This window comes from Panthera onca, chromosome D1 (genome assembly GCF_046562875.1).
Source record: "Panthera onca isolate mPanOnc1 chromosome D1, mPanOnc1 haplotype 2, whole genome shotgun sequence".
Classification (NCBI taxonomy): domain Eukaryota; kingdom Metazoa; phylum Chordata; class Mammalia; order Carnivora; family Felidae; genus Panthera; species Panthera onca.
Window position 1 is genome coordinate 5,274,526 of NC_138348.1, and position 13,195 is coordinate 5,287,720.

The window sequence follows — 13,195 nt, forward strand, 5'->3', positions numbered from 1 at the left end:
CAGGGCCACCTTGGAGGTGAGCAGGGCAGAGTTGAGCAGGCTCACACTGCAGCCTGGGAAGGGACTTGTCCAAAGTCACTCGGATAGAACATGCTCGGATAGAACAGGCAGGAACCCAGGCCTGGGGTACAGGGGGCTCCTCCCAGTTGGTTGGGAATAGTCTGGAGGCCCAGCCTTTCCCCTCCTTGATAGGAGCAGGGGTGGGTTCTGGGAAAGCCTGAGTAAGTGGCAGGAGGAACCTGGGTCCCCAATAGGTGGAACAAGACTACAGGGAGCGGATGTTTGTGAGGCACATACTCTGTAAGGGACTTGACCGTATGTTGGTTTGTTGGTTCACTTCACCCTCCCAACAGCCCTGGGGGCTGGGAGGTGGTCTCATTTTACAGCTGGGGAAACAGGCTCAGAGAAGCTAAGGGGGCCACAGCCAGGATTCAAACCCAGGTCTGAGGCCACTGCCCACAGTATCTCCCCTCGATGTCGCCTCCCATGCTTTGTCATCCCATTGAGCAGAACAAGCCTGCTGCTGAAAGTCTCTTTATTTCCACCTTGGTCTCCAATGCAAGCCCATCCCCAGGGCTCCGGGCCGGCAGCTTAGCAGCAGAGAGTTTATAAATAAATAAGTTACAAAAGCAGGTCGGGGAGCAGACCAGACAACCCTCCCAGGGACTGGGTACTCGGTGCTCAGTGCTCTGTGAGTGAGAGCCGCAGGATCCTCTGTAAGTCTTCCTCCTCCTGCTGCCCCCGCCGTTCCCGCTCCTCCTGCTCCCTCGAAGACAACTCCAGGGCCAGGCGAAGCTGCTCCTCAAAGCTTGGGGGGGCCGGGGCCGGGGGTGTCCTGTGAGGGGACTCTGGGCCATTGGGCTCTGTGGACATCCGCAGGCTCTCTTGGAGGGCCCTTCCAGGCAAGGCGTGAGAGGGGAGAACAGACCAGTGAGCGCTAAGGCTGGGGAAGAAGGCCAAGTGTTGGGACATAGCTATGGAGGACAAGGTGGCTGGGACCTGGGAGACCGGAGAGAAGAGACGAGGCAGGGGACCCTGTGTCTCCCATCCTCATGCTGCCTTTGATGGCAGGCCACGTTGCTTCTGGAGGGTGGCCCCGGAGAGGGCATGGGGTCCTGGGACCAGCACCTCCCCGCCACCCACCGCCACCAGCCAAGGACCCCCTGGCTGGCAAGCTCCTTGGGGCAGGGCAGGCCGAGATACCGTCCCAGTAGGTGCTAGCGGGCCTCACCGCTCCAGCTGAAGCTGCTCCTCGTAGGCGGCGGCTTGGGGAGGAGGGTGGGCACCGGGCCGGGTGTTGGTCAGGGCCTCCCAGACAGTCACCTGCAGCAGACAGAGCCCGGAGCTGTCACCTCTGGCGCCCCTGCCCACCCCCCCCCAGGGTCTGGCCGCTGCCCGCGTCCCACCTGCTCCGCCTCCGCGCCCGCCTCAAGCAGGCTCTGCCTGATGGCGAACTGGAGCAGGGCGTCGTCCTCGTCGCGAAGGGGCTCGCTGCGCTCCGTGCCCAGCACGCTGTACCCCTCGGGCACCTCAAACACGGCGGGGTCCACCTCACACGGGAAAGGGCTCCCTGCGCAGAAGGGCAGCACTCAGCCCTGGGGCTCAGAGACCAGCGAGCAGCACCGCCGGCCCCCCTCGCCCGCGGCGGTACCTGAAGCTGTGACGGCAGAGCCAGAGCTGGGGGCCGGCACCCACACCGAGCTCAGGGGCTCGTCACAGCCACACAGGTTGCTGAAGGTGATGCGGGCGTTGAGCACGTGGAAAAGGGGGATCTCTGCGAGGAGACAGCCGAGCCTGAGCCAGAGGCCGGCACCACCCCGGGAGCTGCCCCAGACCCCCGGCTGCCCCAGACCGCCCCTCACCAATCTTGACCGGGAAGCCGGGGGGCAGGCGCAGGGTGATGAAGTCACGCAGCTTGGCAAAGTGAGCGTTGCTGATAGCCATCAGGTCAATGATGGGCGTCACCTGGTCACCCAGGGACAGTGGGTGCTCCTCGCTCAGCCACAGTGTTGCCTTGAACCTGCACAGGACGTGAGTCAAGGAACTCCGGATGGCCCCTCTGCTAAGACCCACCCACTCTGGACACCTGCCTTGACTCACACCCTCTGCCGGGCCTGAGGTGCCCTCTCGTCTGCTCAGCTGCCCCCGCCTGCCTGCCCCAGGAGCTTCTGTCCTTTGGCCCTACCGCCCGAGCTGCGCCCAGACCCTGGGCCCAGGCTGGGGCCTATGGCAGCTTGAGCCAGCTCAACTCATCTGGATGGAGAGGGCAGGGCCGGGCTGCTGGCTTCAATCATGGCCTTGTCCACAGCCGGGTCCTCCTCTCCAGCCCACAGCTGGCCAGCACCTCACAATTTGGCACACTTTTGGGTCCAGCGAAGCCCAGAGGTCAGGACGACCAGGGTTCGAATCCAGCACTCGGTGGCTAAGTCTGCCTGTGGTTCATAGGGCAGTGCTGGGCTCACCGCAAGTTCTACGTCATGGCTCATGAGATCCTCTTAGCACCCTTGTGGGCAGGTGGCTAAGTGTGACTAGTATTTTACTGAGGAAGAGAACAGACTCTCGGAGGAGAAGACGTTTCCTGGGGCCACAAAGCCGGGAGACAGTAGAGCTGTGAGCCCTTCCCCTCGGCCACAAGCTGGCCTCCAGGAGGTGCTCATTCAGTTGAACAGAAAACCATAAATGGGTGGTGCTGCTCATTCACTCATTCATTCACTCACTCACTCACTCACTCACTCACTCACTCACTCACCAAAGAAGAGTAACCAATCCTCTGGTCCAAGCCCTCTGCCAACAACCATGGTTAAGACAGACCTGGCTCCTACCCCCAAGGAGGAGAGTCTAGAAGGAAGCTGGCTGGATGAGTGGGTCCCCCACTCTGGTGGGCCCCGTGTGTGACAGGAGTCTACAAGGGGCTCGGGGGACCAGGCGGCATCCGTGTCCCTGAGGGAAGTCCCCAAGCCAGCCCCACGACCTCACCTCTGCACTTTGCTGGACATCTCAATGGGGCGGCCGATGTTCCTGGACTCCAGGCTGAAGTTGGGGTCGAAGTATTCACTGGGGGAAATGGCTGTGGGGTTGGTGGGGCTGGCGGCCTGCTGCACAGGAGCCTGGGAGGGTCCCAGGACCGGGCTTAGTGCTCAGGAGGGTGGCTGCCTGGCCCTGCGTCACGGCCCCCTGCCCGTGGCCCCCAGCCCCCTGGGCCCGGCTCACCCCGCTGTGAGAGGAGTGCTGCTGGGCCATCCCGAGGAAGGACTGGAATGGAGTCTTCCCTCCTGAGAAGGGGTGGGAGCCCGTGAGGAGACTTTGGGCCACTGCCCCCCGACTGCCCCCACCCACCGTCCACCCTGGGAGCCTCTGTCGGGTGGGAGACTGAGCACACGGAAACGGGGAGGCCTCCCAGCTCATGCCGGACGCTGCGGCCCTGGCCCCGGAGCAGGGTGACCCCGGCATATGGTGTGACTGGGCCACAGGCAGGCGCACCTGGGTTTACCTTTGCTCCTCGACTTGTCCTGATCAGAGAGGTGCTCCGTGCGAGTGCGTGTCACCAGCTCCACGTTGGTGGCACTGTATACCTGGGGAGCAGGGGGGGACACAGGCAGAGCTGAGGGCTCAGAGCCTGTCCCCCACACTCAGCCTCACCGGTACAGAACCCAAGCCCTCCTCTCCGCCGGGACAGACAGGACCTCGCCCCCCACAGTGGAGGAGGTGGCAGGGTCTGAACCACGGGGACTCAGTAACGAAGGGAAAATGCTCATTTTATCTCGGTAACCTGGGTCGGGGCTGGTGCCGGGGTGATCCCTATGTGCTCGGCAGGGCCTGGGCACTCGGGCCCCACTGAGTTCCCATCGCCGCACAGGGCCTCCAGAGCCCGTGGGCTACTCTGTCTCTCTTCCACATGGGTGGACATGGAGAAGGGGTGGGGTTCCTGGGCCTTGTCTCCTACCCCAGCCCCCACCACTAGCCTCTCCTGCCTTGGCCTCGTAGCCGCTGACGGTTTCCATCTTCTCAGACCGCCAGCCCCAGATACCACATTTGTTCCTGAAACAGACCAAACAGGAGCTCATGAGGACCCGTGCCCTCAACTTAGCCAAAGCCTTCCCTTCCAAAGACCCCTCCCAATTAGCCTTCCCACTGTGAAACACGCAAGGGCCTTGATGAGGATGCCTGGACGGCTGGCGACCATCAAACAAGGACTGGGGACTAAAAAGTACTGAGGGATTATCACTGATTTTGTTAGGTGTGATGACAGTGTTGGGGCTGGTTTTAAAAAACATCCTCTGTTAGAGTCGTGTGCAGAAGCATTTACTGTGAAAATGATAGGACACCTGGGATGTGCTTTAAAATAATCCAGGGTAGGGGCACCTGGGTGGCTCGGTCGGTTGAGCGTCCGACTTCGGCTCAGGTCATGATCTCACGGTTTGTGGGTTTGAGCCCTGCGTCGGGCCCTGTGCTGACAGCTCAGAGCCTGGAGCCTGTTTCAGATTCTGGGTCTCCCTCTCTCTCTGCCCCGCCCCCCCCCCCACTCACGCTCTGTCTCCCTCTGTCTCAAAAATAAACATTAAAATTTTTTTTAAAAAATAAATAAATGAAATAAAATAATCCCAGGTGGCTCAGTCGGTTAAGTGTCCGACTTCAGCTCAGGTCATGATCTCAGGTTCACAGGTTCAAGCCCCACATCGGGCTCTGAACTGACATCTCAGAACCCGAAGCCTGCTTCAGATTCTTGCCTCTCTCTCTCTCTCTCTCTCTAACAAAAATAAATAAATAAACATTAAAATAAAATAAAATAAAATAAAACAAAGCAAAACAAAATAAAATAATCTGGGGTAAAAAGGAAAAAAGCAAGAATAGATTCAACAAGATAGGCAGAATGTTGGTAAGTGTTGAAGTGGGGTGATGGGAACTTTCTAACTATTCTCTCTCCTCTCATACGTACACGTTTGAAATTTGCCATAATACAAAATGAAAAATAAAAGTACGACAACAACAATAATTGCAACACATCAACAGACATCCATTTCAATAATGGACAGGACAAGCAGACAAAAGATCAACAAGGAAACAGAAGACTTGAACAACCCTATAAGCCAGACTTAACACACTTCCCTCAAACACTCCACCCAACCACAACAGAACACATTTTCTTCTCAGGTGCACGTGGAACATTTTTCAGGGTGCATTATATGCGAGGCCATAAAAGAAGCTTCAATAAAACTGAAAGGAAAAAAATCCTATAAAGTATGTTCCCCAACCACTAGGGGATGAAATAAGAAATCAATAACAGAGTAAAGATTTGGGAAACTCACAAATGTGTGGAAAGTAAACAGCACACTCCTAAAAAACCCAAAGGATTGATGAACAGATCAAAAGAGAAATCAGAAAATGCTCTGAAATAAATGGAAAGAAAGACTCGATACATCAAAACTTATGGGACGCAGCTGAAGCAGTGGTTAGAGGGAAATTTACAGCTGTAAATGACAAGAAAAAAGTAAAGACCTAAGTAAGTGGGAAATGATCACATGTCCTTGGTAGGGGGCACCCAACATTGTTAAGATGGCAGTACTCTGCAAGCTGAGTTACAGATTCAGCGCAAACCCTATCAGAATCCCACCTGGCTTCTTTGTAGAAATTGACAGACTGAATCTGGAATTCAGGTGAAATTGCAAGGGACCCAGAAGACCCAAAATAATCATGAGAAAGAAGAACAAAGTCAAAAGACACACATTTCCCAATTTCAAAACTTACTACGAGGCAGCGCTTAATTAAGGCAGTGTGGCACCAGCACAAGGACCGACAGAAATCAACAGAATGGAATGAAGAGTCAATTGATTTTCCACAGGCGTGCCAAGACCATTCAATGGGGAAAGAACAGTCTCTTGAACACACGGTGCTGGGACAAGTGGATCGTCACCTCTAAAAGAATGAAGTCGGACCCTTACCACCCACAAATATGAATTCAAAATGGGTCAGAAGTAAGAACTAAAAAGTATACGGGGCGCCTGGGTGGCTCAGTCGGTTAAGCGTCAGACTTTGGCTCAGGTCATGATCTCACGGTCCGTGAGTTCGAGCCCCGCGTCGGGCTCTGGGCTGACAGCTCAGAGCCTGGAGCCTGCTTCGGATTCTGTGACTCCCTCTCTCTCTGACCCTCCCCGTTCATGCTCTGTCTCTCTCTGTCTCAAAAATAAATAAACGTTAAAAAAAAAAAAAAGTATAAAACTTTCAGAAGAAAACACAGGGGAAAATCTTTGTGACTTTGGATTTGACAAAGTCAAATATTGGTAGATGTGTGATGGTAGAAGCACAGGTGACAAAGGAAACAACAGATGCATCGGATCTAGTGAAAATTAAAAACCTGTGCTTGAAAGGACACCATCAAGACATGTGAAAAGTCAGCCCATAAGATGGGAGGAAATATTTGTAAATCATGTACCTGATGAGGGATGTACATCTGGAGTATGTAAAGAACTCTTGCAACTCAATGATAAAAAGATAACCCAATTGTTGGGGCACCTAGGTGGCTCAACTGGTTAAGCATCTGACTCTTGATTTCAGCTCAGGTCATGATCTCACATTCGTGAGTTTGAGCCCTGCGTCGGGCTCTGCGCTGACAGTGCAGAGCCTGCTTGGGATTCTCTCTCCCTCCCTCCTTCCCTCCGTCTCTACCCCTCCCCTGCTCGTGCTCTCTCTCTCTCCTCTCTCTCAAAATAAACATACATATATATATATATGTATTTTTTTTTAGAAAGATAACCCAATTGTTTAAATGCGCAAAGGATCTGAAGACACTTCTCCAAAGAAGATATACAGATGGCTAATAAGCACATGAAAAGGTGCTCAGTATCACTAATCGTTAAGGAAATGCAAATCAAAGCCACAATGAGATACCACTTCTCACATCCACCACCACGGTGGTTATAATCCAAAAATAAATAAACGAACATCAAGTGTTGGTGAGGACGTGAAGAAACCAGAACCCTCATACACGGTGTGTGTGTGTGTGTGTGTGTGTGTGTGTGTGTAAAATGCTGCAGCCCCCTCGGTAAAGGGTCTGGCAGTTCCACAAACAGTTAAACATCCAGTTACCATGTGACCCAGCAATTCCACTCCGAGGTATACACCGGAGAGAAATAAAAGCTTATGTCCACACAAAAACTCGTGTACTGATGTTTCCAGGAGCATTATTCATAACAGGCAAAAGACGGAAGCAATCCTACTGTCAGTAGATGAATCCATAAACGAAATGTGGCATAGCCATACGATGGACAGCCGTAGAAGGAATGAAGTGGTCACACGCTACAACCTGGATGAACTTGGAAAACACTCTGCTCGGTGAACGAAGTCACAAAACACGCCCTAGTGTAGGATTCCATGCATCTGGAAGTCCAGGATAAGCAAATCTGCAGGGACGGTCAATCACTGGCTGCCCAGCGCTGAGGAGGTCGGGGGCTCCAGGCACTGGAGTTGGTAGCTAAAGAATTTCTTTTTGGGGTGAGAACAATGTTCTAAAGTCAACTGTGGGGATAGCTGCCTATCTGTGAACACACTAAAAACCGCTGCGCTGTATGGTGTATAAAACTGTATTCCAATTAAGCCGTTTGCCTGTCTGTTTTTTAAGGTAGTCCTGAAGTCTGTTCCTGGAACTGGGACATACGTCGTCAGCGAGAACAGCCGGGCCGGTAGGGTCAGATTCCTCAGCTACTACCCACAAAGGACTCTGGCCCAGAAACAGCCATCCTACTGAGAAACCAACACTGGGGCACACAGCGCCCTGAGCCACAGCCTAAACCCTTGTTGTTATGGGAAAACACGTGAGGCCAGAAGTGAAGGCGCTGGGGACCCCGACCCAGCCTCCTCTGCCCACGGACAGCCATGCAGGGCCCCGAAGGTTGCCACAGGGGGTCTGAGCGACCCCCGCCCCCATCTGAGCAGCCTCTGTGGGTGGCCCAGCCTCCCAGAGGCCCGAGCCGGGAGCCTCAAGGGCACCACCTACGGTGCGGCCGGGCTCCAACTGACCTCTCGAAGGCCACATTTCGAGTGTCCAGGTGGGTGGAGACGATAGGAGAGGTGAGACGGCTGGCCACGTGCTCTTCAGTGGGCCGCATGGCGGCCAGCAGCGCTTCCGGCTCGTGCAGGGCGAGCCCCAGCGTCTCGGTGTGCACCACCTGCCGGTCGTGGTCCACTTCCATCACCAAGGCTCCCGCCTCTGCCAGCCGGAACGGGTGTGTGAGGGGGACACGTCAGTGCTGGGCCGCAGACAGTGGGGAAAGGGCCGCCACGGTGCCCTCAGCCACCTGCTGCTAAGTGGGTGAGGCCCCAGCCCCCGGGTCCCCTCCGCCCTCAACCTCTGTTTCTACACCTGGGAAGCAGAGAAGAAGGGCACTGTCCTCACGAGCCACGGGAGAACCTGGGCTGCTCTGGCCTGCCGCGTGCCCGCGGTGAGTCCCCCACAGCTCACCCTGGCCCTTGAAGATAAAGCTCCGCCGGCCGCGCTGCCAGGTCATGTGCTCAAAGCCCAGGAGACTGGTGTCCACCCGCAGGCTCTCGCCCCGCTTCCACACTCGGTACACGTCACTCGGGCACATCTTGGACACGAGGGGCACTGCAGGGGGTGTGGAGGTCACCAGGGTTCTTTCCCAAATCGCCCCTCCCCGGCCCCCGGGAAGCCAAGAGGTCCTCACTCACCCCAGCTGGTGAACTCCCACTTCATTTCCACGTAGAAATCGGGGGCCTGAGATAGACCAGAGCACCTGTCAGGGTGTGCCTGGTGCCGGGGACCAGCGGGCTTGGGGGGCTCCTTGTCTATAGCCCCTCCTGGGAGCCCAGCCCCTCAGCAAGTCTTAAAGTGCTGCTATGTCCCAGATATGCCCCCACCACAACCAAACCCCACCCAGCAAAGGGTGGGCTAAGTGGGGCCCTAAAAAGGTCTTGGAATAATCAGATGGTAAGTATCTGGGACCTGGAGGTCAGTCTCCACCTGGCCACTAGCCTGCTGAGGGGCCCTGGGGGAACTTCTGCTCCCCCTGGGTCCCAGAGTCCTCATCACTGATCTGGGCCTGCCCCTGGGGTGGGGGCCACGAGGTAGGGTGCCCTCCCAGCCAGGCTTCTTCATGCTTGAGGAGGGCGGACAGGTACTCTGGGGTACCAGGCCACACCCGCTGGTCAGATGAAACTCTCCCTCTAGGAAATATGCATTCACCAGGAGGCCCACATCTAAAGCTCTGCAGAGACTTCTGGTATGAGGGACCCGGGATGTCGCTGGCCACGGCTTTCCTCCCACAGGGCCTGATGTCACCCATGTGGGCCTGGACTCCTGTCTTTCCTACACAACCCCGGGCTGCAGTCCACAGAGAGGGATGTCGTCTACAGCGTTGGGAAAACAGGCTGCACAGACCGAGTAGGTGACCTGAGGGACCCCCGTGTAGTCGTCACGGCCCCTTGACGTGGCACCCTACCCCTCCCTACCGGCCACACCTGTGCACCCTGCTGTACCTGGCGGAGCTTGCTGAGCAATTCTGGAATGCCAGCCAGCCTCTGTGTGGCCCTCTGGTAGTCCCGGTACTGGAGCACCAGCTGCACCATCTCCGGGTCCCCGGTGCTGACCGCCTCCTGCAGGACTAGGGGCACCGGGCTGCTGGGGGGGAGCTCACCAACGGCCCCAGGCCTGACCGCTCGCTGCCGCACCAACCCCACTGCCAGCCTCGGGGGAGCCCCTCTGCCCTCTGTAGTACCTGCCCAGCCCTGGCAGCTCTCTTTGCCCACATTGGCATTGTGTCGAAGGAGCACTCTCACGGACTCCAGGTTCCCCAGGGACACAGCCAGCTCCAGGGGAGTGCGCCCCCGGGGGTCCTCCTGTTCAATGTCGTGCTGGGAGAGATGGGACACTCAGCACAGGGCAAGTAAGGAGAAGCAAGAAGGCCACTAGGCTGAACCTGGTTGGGAGTCATTGTGGGAAATAAAGATAGCAGACAGACCACGGAAATGGCAGAGGATGGCCTGCGTGTCCTAATAGGAAGGGGGAGGGGGCAGGTGGGAAGAGCCTGGGGGCCAGAACCAGGCTGCTGGCTCTCGGCCTGGCTCAGGGGTGATGTGGCGCGAAGTCGGGGGCTGGATGCAATGTGAAGCGGGGAGACGGGCTGGGCAAGGCCCAGCGCTGGAAGCGGAGGCCAGTGGCTCAAGCGAGAGGGGCAGGTGACCCGGGCTTCGGATCAGGCCTGGCGGCCTCCAGGACGGAGACCTGGCTTTGGGTAGGCGGCCCGGAGGACGGCCCGGGTGCCCGGTGGGCCTCACCTGGCGGCTGTGGAGCGCGGCCTCCAGTTCGCGGTGCCGGTTCGCCCAGACGAGCCGGTGCAGCGGGAAGGTGGGGCCCGGGCCGGCCATGCTGGGCTTCAGCACCGCATCCCGGGAGGGAGGGCGGGCGCGGCGGGGGCGGCCCAGCCCCGCCTCGGCTTCGGGCCTGGCGCGGCCCCCTCGCCTCCAGTCCGCGCCGCGCGGAGTTGCGCCCACCGCAGCCCCCGCGCCCCGCGGCTGTAGCGGCAGCGGCGGCTACGGCGCTGGCGGCGTGGAGGGCGGGCCGCGCGGGCGGGGCTCGCTGGGGCGGGGCGGGGCGTCGGGCCGCGCGACCCCTTGCCTCCCGCAGCCATGGCGACGGCAGCCGGGCCCGCGCGCGCGGGGGGCCGGCGGGAGGGGGGGGGGCGCTGCCCAGTCGCCTTGGCAGCCGCGCGCGCCGGGGAAGGAGCCGGGGCCCGCGTCTGCGGGACCCTGGCCTCAGCCGGGCCGGGGTCTGCGAGGGGCGGGCTGGCGGGCTGGGCCTGACTACGGCTCCGCCCTCAGCCTGCAGGGGGCGCCCCAGGTCCAGCTCAGACCCGGGTTGCGGGTCCGGAAAAGGAAGGAGGGAGTCCGGGGGCGGAGCGGTTCAATCAGGGGCGGAGCTTGGGCCCCCGGGACGTGCGCACGCATGTGCGCGTGCGTGCTCAGCGGGCAGTGGTCCTCCTGTCCTTGGGTTATCTGCGTTTCTCCCGCTGCCGTCCGCCGGTTCCCGGGTTTTCCTACCCGCCGCGGGTACCGAGTATGCCTGTAAGGGCGGGTGAGCTGGGGGAGCCTGGCTCCCTTTGCCGTCGCCTCCGAGATGTCCCTAACTGCTGGCCAGCTTAGCGTAAAGCACCTTCCCCAGGGACCTAGGCCAGTGTTTAGTGGTCGCCACACCATGGGCTGGGCCCAGCCATGCGGGGAGACGCCCCGCGGGGGCACCGCAGTCAGGGATGAGAGTACTGGGGAGTGGGGGCAGTGGGCCTGGCTGGAGTCAGACCTCTCCTGGTGGACTGCCCACCGTAAATGGCTGCCTTCACCCAGCGCACAGATCCCTTTTGCAGAGGCTGCACTTTGCTGCCAGTGTCAGGAAAGGAAGGAGAGTTTCGAAATCAGGGCCGGTCCCTCAACCCACACCGGAACTAGGGTGCAGGCCTCAGCTAGCTGCCTGAACTCTGGCACTGTTACCCTAGACTTAGGCTGGGATCTGGTGTTGGTGGATGGTGAGGCAGCCGCCAGGCTTGGCCAAGGCTGATCCTCTGGTCTCAGTCTCCCGGTTTGTAAAATGACTGACTACGTATTTTAACCTAGAAGTTTGAGCTGAATCTCTGGGCTGGGAGGGTCAGGTTGCCATTTTCACCCTGCCCTCTCACTGGGGCCAGGTGGCTCCTGTGCTATCTGGGATCACTTGGCCACCCCACCCTGTGGTATTGTCGGGTCACTGTGATGTCCTTGGTTCTCTAGCAGTTCAAAGGCGTCTGAAGGTCCGGAACTCTACATCAGGCCCTGCTGGCCACCCCGCTGCAGCCCTCTCTCACCTCCACTTTTTTTGAAAGGGGCTCCTCCCTCTCCCAACCTTTTCAACCCAAATCTAACAGCACTTCTCAGGCCCAGCCTCTCCTGATTTCTGCAGTCTTGAACACAACTCCCCACCAGCCTATGAATCCTAATTCCGTTGTCTTCTCAACCCTTTTCCAGGACCCCTTCTCCCTCTCAACCCCCAAGTCGGGCTTCTTTCTCCCTACCTGAAAGCCTGTTTCTAATCACCCTGATGCCACCCGGAGGACTGCATTTCATCAGTCATCATGGGACTCTCATGGGACATCTCTATGCCTGGTGTCCCATGCTATCCCATTAGCATTACTAAAACCAGATCTGGTCACATTCACCCTCTTTCCCCAGGCTGCACTCACTGCCTGTTTTAAGGCTGAGCATGCCCCAGACCTCCCTGTGTGCCCTTTCAGACTCCTACCTCTCTCGTCCCCAAGTGCAGCCCATTCCTGGTGGGCAATGTTCTTCCCATCTGGCCTCCCTGCCTCCTATCCTTTGCCTCCCTCCATGCATCATGTGCTGGGAAATCAGTGACTTGTTCTACAGCCGGCCCTCATCATGCAGCTTGTCCAGAGCCTTCAAGGGACTTCCCAGAGCCTAGCCAAGTTCAGACCCCACGTCCATTTCCAACTTCATCACTAAGTGCACGCTGGGCTCTGGGCCAGGATTAGCCTAGTGTTCAGGGCCTCCCGGGCTGGCTCCTTCCCACAGTGCTCCTACCAACCTGAGGCATTCCTGACTGCCTGGCCGTTTCCTCCATCGGGAACATCCTCCCCAACACCCCATCCCAGTGCTGCAGGCCTAGCTCAAAGGCCTTTCCCTCCCAAGTCTCAGCCTCTACCCCCAGCAGCCTTCCTTCTCCACCTGCCGTGCTGTGCTCTGGCTGTGGGCCCCTCAGCCCTGCCCAGCACAGTCCAGCACGCAAGGGGCAGCAACCAGCATCACCACACAGGGGCCTGTAGGGCAAGTATGTGGGGAAAATGAGGTTGAGCAGAGCCTCCGGGTAGAGACCAAATGCTAGGGAATCCCTCAGGCCGCAGGAACCCCTACTGGGGGGCTGCACAGCGGGGCAAGAGGGAAGGCCAAAGCCAGAGCGGTCTAAGGGCCCAGAGGCTACTGCGTGACCCCAAGGGCAGAGGTGCTTGACTGCCCGAAGGGTGTCCTCAGCACAATGCCTGGCGAGCTGAGGTGCTCGGCCGATCAGTCCAGATGGGACACCAAGCCCCTCTTCCTGCTTCCCCTTGTGTGGGAGGATGAGCCGGTGGGGCGGGAGAGGAGGCGTGGAGCCCCCCGCCCTACCCCGGGGAGGGACTGGGCCAAGGCAGGCTGGCCCTGATGC

At 58.3% G+C, this 13,195-nt stretch overlaps 1 protein-coding gene across 2 annotated transcripts; it reads right to left on the minus strand.

Annotated features, from left to right (window-relative positions):
- Positions 1 to 518: 518 nt before the first annotated feature.
- On the minus strand, positions 519 to 10,806 carry ANKRD13D (ankyrin repeat domain 13D). 2 transcript variants are annotated; one of them, XM_060607379.3, is made up of 15 exons: positions 10,288 to 10,803; positions 9,729 to 9,864; positions 9,490 to 9,614; positions 8,683 to 8,728; positions 8,456 to 8,599; positions 8,014 to 8,203; positions 3,972 to 4,038; positions 3,491 to 3,572; positions 3,211 to 3,272; positions 2,977 to 3,107; positions 1,863 to 2,020; positions 1,652 to 1,774; positions 1,407 to 1,570; positions 1,232 to 1,323; positions 519 to 895 (listed from the first exon to the last, which is right to left on the minus strand). In XM_060607379.3, the coding sequence occupies exons 1-15, from the start codon at positions 10,375 to 10,377 to the stop codon at positions 682 to 684; spliced, it is 1,824 nt and encodes a 607-aa protein (XP_060463362.1). In that variant the 5' UTR covers positions 10,378 to 10,803; the 3' UTR covers positions 519 to 681. The 2 variants fall into 2 exon arrangements, with proteins under 2 accessions (XP_060463362.1, XP_060463363.1); XM_060607380.3 differs by lacking the exon at positions 1,652 to 1,774 and having other exon boundaries at positions 10,288 to 10,806.
- Positions 10,807 to 13,195: the final 2,389 nt, after the last annotated feature.